This window comes from Perkinsus marinus, assembly GCF_000006405.1.
Source record: "Perkinsus marinus ATCC 50983 genomic scaffold scf_1104296975526, whole genome shotgun sequence".
Lineage (NCBI taxonomy): Eukaryota > Perkinsozoa > Perkinsida > Perkinsidae > Perkinsus > Perkinsus marinus.
Window position 1 is genome coordinate 5,910 of NW_003200755.1, and position 3,749 is coordinate 9,658.

Sequence of the window (3,749 nt, forward strand, 5' to 3'; positions counted from 1 at the left end):
ATAGCCACTATGCTGGTAGTGCACCAATCTACCTGCTAGTGCTAGATCGGCGACACTCTCTTCAGAGTTCCTTCATCATGACGCAGAAGCATGCTGTTGCCGAGAGGCTTCGTCGGAGGTTCGAAGCCAAATACATCTCGAGTGTAGCAGATCATAATGAACTACTTCACTTCATGCTTAGGAAAATGTTCAAGTACTCCATCGACTACCTTGCTAGCCTTTTTGTTATCACCTTTCCTCTGCCAGACAACAGATGGATTTGGTGTTGCTCACGACTGGTATCGGTAGAGATGCAGCAGATGTTGACGATGCGGACATACCCGAGATAACAATTGATAAGGCAGCTTTCATTGTGAGAGGGCCTCTGCCCCCCCCCCCCCCTTCAGTACTCGCTATTCCCTTTCAGCATGAGGCTCAACAAGCTGATTTGAGGAACGTTCGAGAGTATATGGAATCGGCCCTGTTTGCTGAGGTCTTTACTCTTGGCGAGGACGGCAAGACTATAAGGCGGAAGGCTGTCGCTGCTGCAGCTTAGACAGGGAGACCATTATGCATGACATTAACTACTAATTTGAGTATTCACAGTTTCGACCTCCTCTCTAGGAGATCATAACGACATCTCCATGACCTGATTCGACTGCCATTGAGTTATCGGTTCCTATAGCGGTTCTGTCTGCACTGTGTCTCATTGTACTCATTCATAGCTCTTTTTTGGATCGATTGTTGCCGTATATCATGCCTCGAGATTGGCAGCAACAACCGCAGCAGGGTGAGGATGACAAGAAAGGTATGCTTAGGTGGTGTTACTCTTGACGCGCCTCTGAGCTCTGTGCTCAGACTCATGTTGGTTTCAGGAGGATATGATGGTGGGCAGCAATCCAAGGGCTGGGATGATAACTCGGGGAAGAACTGGAAGGGTGCCTCACGTGGATGGAATAAGGGCGGCGGCGGCGGAGGTGATTGGAAATCCAACAACAGGCAGGACAGTTGGGTAGGCTTGCATACGTCGTAAGAGCACCGATCACCTCGCTTAGAAGGATAATGACAAGTCATGGGAGGATAACGACAAATCCAATTGGCGCGGCGGCGGCGGGAATAGAAGTAGTGGTTGGAAATCCTCCCCTGAGGCGGAGGGGTCTAAGTCTAAATCATGGCAAGACTCCGGTGATTATGGCAACAAATCTTGGAAATCTCGAGATGGGTCCAAATGGGGTTCGTCCGAGGCAGCAGGAGGGGATAGTCGGTGGAAGGAGGGAGAGCAGAGTAATGGTGAGCACGAAGGTATCGAACAGTTCGCGGTTGTAGTGTTGTCTAGTAGGTGGGGAGCCTGAAGCCTGGAAGGATACCAGGAAGGAGAATTGGAGAGGAGGTGGAGGCTGGGAAGATGAGAGGAAAGGCGCGAAGAACTGGGAGGATGATAGGAACAAAGACGTTGGCAATGGCAATGAGAAGGCAGACCCTTGGAAGCAACATGACTCTGGTGAGGAGTGCTTCTACTCCAGCGTCGATCTTATCATGGTTTGAGGGTGTGGTTCTTAGGATATATAGATGGGGAGAAGGAAGATGGACAAGAGCTCGATTCGGGGGACTACGATGATGATGTTGATGATGAAGATGCTGCTATTGCTGATATGGAGTGGGCTCATCCTACATGAAGTTTGCGGGTATATAGGCTTGTAGATACTCGGACGATTGGACTCAAACCCTGGTTTGGGTGAGGAATGCTGTTGCCGGTCAACTCGAGTTTACAATTGGGGATATACCCGAGTTCGATAGTGAGTATCATTACCCATCCTCCACTGATGGAGCGTCTCTCTATCAGATTCAATTGATACATCATCACTCTGGACCTTTACTGTGTATCGCAATAGAGGTATGCTATTACCACTACCCTTTATACCAGTATCTATACCTACCTTCAGTACCGGGATCGAGGCCGTTGAAGATACCTGTTGTGTCTGGAGAGATGGAAGAGCTAGTATTCGCTCCTCGCCTGGAGGCTAAGGATGATGATGACGTATGGAAGAGGGTCACAGATGGAGGCAAAGTCGAGATGGTGAAAGTAATGAGGGAGCCTTAACATAGAGTGTAGACTTAATCTTGTTCATCATCTCTTAGATGTGCATGGGGAAGGATAGGAACGGTGTTCTAGTGTTGGAGCATCCAACAGCTGATAATGACTATAGGGATCCCGATCCTACTACTCTCCACTCGCCAAAGGAGTTCTGGACTCTGGGTATGGTCAATACCCGACGCTCACTATATATACTGATGATCATTACTAGTTACGGACATACCAACTCGTAAGATGTGTGTGACCCAGGGTGACAGAGTGCTGTACTTCGACTCGTGGTCACAGCTAGACACTCCCTATATATCAGCAACTTATGCAACTAAGCAGGTGGGTGGTGATCCCTTCCGCAATGGGGCATGTTGGGCATATGTTCAGGATCGAGGATCAGTCCTGTTGGGTGACTCTACTGACCGTAGTTGGGAAGGCTTCTCTGTTGGAGTTAAATTGAGTAATCCTGAACCACGTAGCAATGCTGGAGACTGGGTAACCCAAGCTCCTTCCCAATCACTCTCTATCCTTATAGCTGGTAGGGTGGTGAGGGCGACGCAGAGGACGGCAAGAAGAGTGACGAAACACATGGCCAACCTCATTGGTTCAACATCTCACTTAATAGTAGCGTACTCCTCGTAATCCGCTCATAAATAGTCGTTTTCAGGGGGTAAATTAAATATTTGGGTTCCCAGTGGACCGATCGAAGAAACGGATGAGAAGGTGGTGTAATCTGACGGCATATAGCCCGATTATCACTCTCGACTCAGATCCTCGTGTTTGAACACTACAGGAAAGAGTCAACATGGATCATACCCGAGGCATGGCTCCGTACTGGTATTCCTGACGCCGATGTCGATGAGGCTCTGGAATCTAAACAACCCATCAAATCGATGAATGGCTATGTGATAACGCAAGATATGGGCATCGGGAGGAATGGATGTCTCATAGGTGTACGCTCAACACTTTTACGGAACTGTACAGTCTCTGCACAAGCACCATAATCATGCTACTGGGGATGAGGATGATGCTGAACCTATTGTAGCTCCTCCAGAGGTGGCCGAGATACCTCCGATCGAGCAGCAGGTTGGCTCATTGATATGATTGAGGCTCGCCTTATCATCACACCTCTTAGATAATGAACATGTCCAAGTCCTTCTGGCATGAGCGTGAAGGCAGAGAGGGACGTCTCCAGCAGCTAAGAGAGAAATGTCAGGTCATGAAGGTAGCTGTACGCATACGGTCCATGAGGGATGACCCTCTCTTGTAGGACTACAACGATAATCTTGCCTCGCAGCTAGAGGAGGCCGAGGGATTGTACAAGGATCTCTTTGAGAAGGTACAACAGATGAAGGAAAAGATTGGGGTAGGTCGATCCTTTCGAGTCTCGACCGATCGACGGTCAAGTCTTGCTCGAAGCTCTGTAGTTTGAAGCCGCTGGATTAGAGCTCGCTCATCGTCAGGTCACCGATGGCACCGAATCATCTAATTGACTGATTGGCGTGTGAGAATTGAGTAAATGGACAATCTTACTTGAGGGTATTGATTTTAACGAGTTTCTACTATGCAGTTGCTGATGTTGACTTCAAAGTGCTGCTTGGGGGAGGCACTTCTCGCCATCGTTTGCATAGTGCTACTCATCTCACTTTCCCAAACATACTCCATCCCCTCATGAACCCATCAGTTT

General features: G+C 48.7%; 2 protein-coding genes across 2 annotated transcripts in view; both read left to right on the forward strand.

The window, feature by feature from the left end:
• The window catches only part of Pmar_PMAR018669 (hypothetical protein), a gene marked incomplete at both ends in the record, with an annotated part of 1,234 nt that extends 699 nt beyond the window's left edge, over positions 1-535 (forward strand). The window contains 3 exons of the mRNA XM_002765379.1: positions 66-193; positions 247-352; positions 407-535. Coding sequence (XP_002765425.1) covers positions 66-193; positions 247-352; positions 407-535 — 363 coding nt within the window. The remainder of the gene's footprint in view (positions 1-65; positions 194-246; positions 353-406) is intronic.
• Positions 536-735: 200 nt separating this feature from the next.
• Positions 736-3,555, forward strand: Pmar_PMAR018670 (hypothetical protein; the record flags this gene model as incomplete). Its single annotated transcript, XM_002765380.1, has 17 exons — positions 736-787; positions 855-991; positions 1,035-1,269; positions 1,319-1,480; positions 1,540-1,636; positions 1,681-1,775; positions 1,923-2,062; positions 2,119-2,236; positions 2,286-2,401; positions 2,450-2,557; positions 2,605-2,686; positions 2,730-2,785; positions 2,833-2,967; positions 3,014-3,148; positions 3,198-3,287; positions 3,333-3,428; positions 3,490-3,555. 17 exons carry the CDS (start codon positions 736-738, stop codon positions 3,553-3,555), a joined length of 1,920 nt encoding a protein of 639 aa, XP_002765426.1.
• Positions 3,556-3,749: the final 194 nt, after the last annotated feature.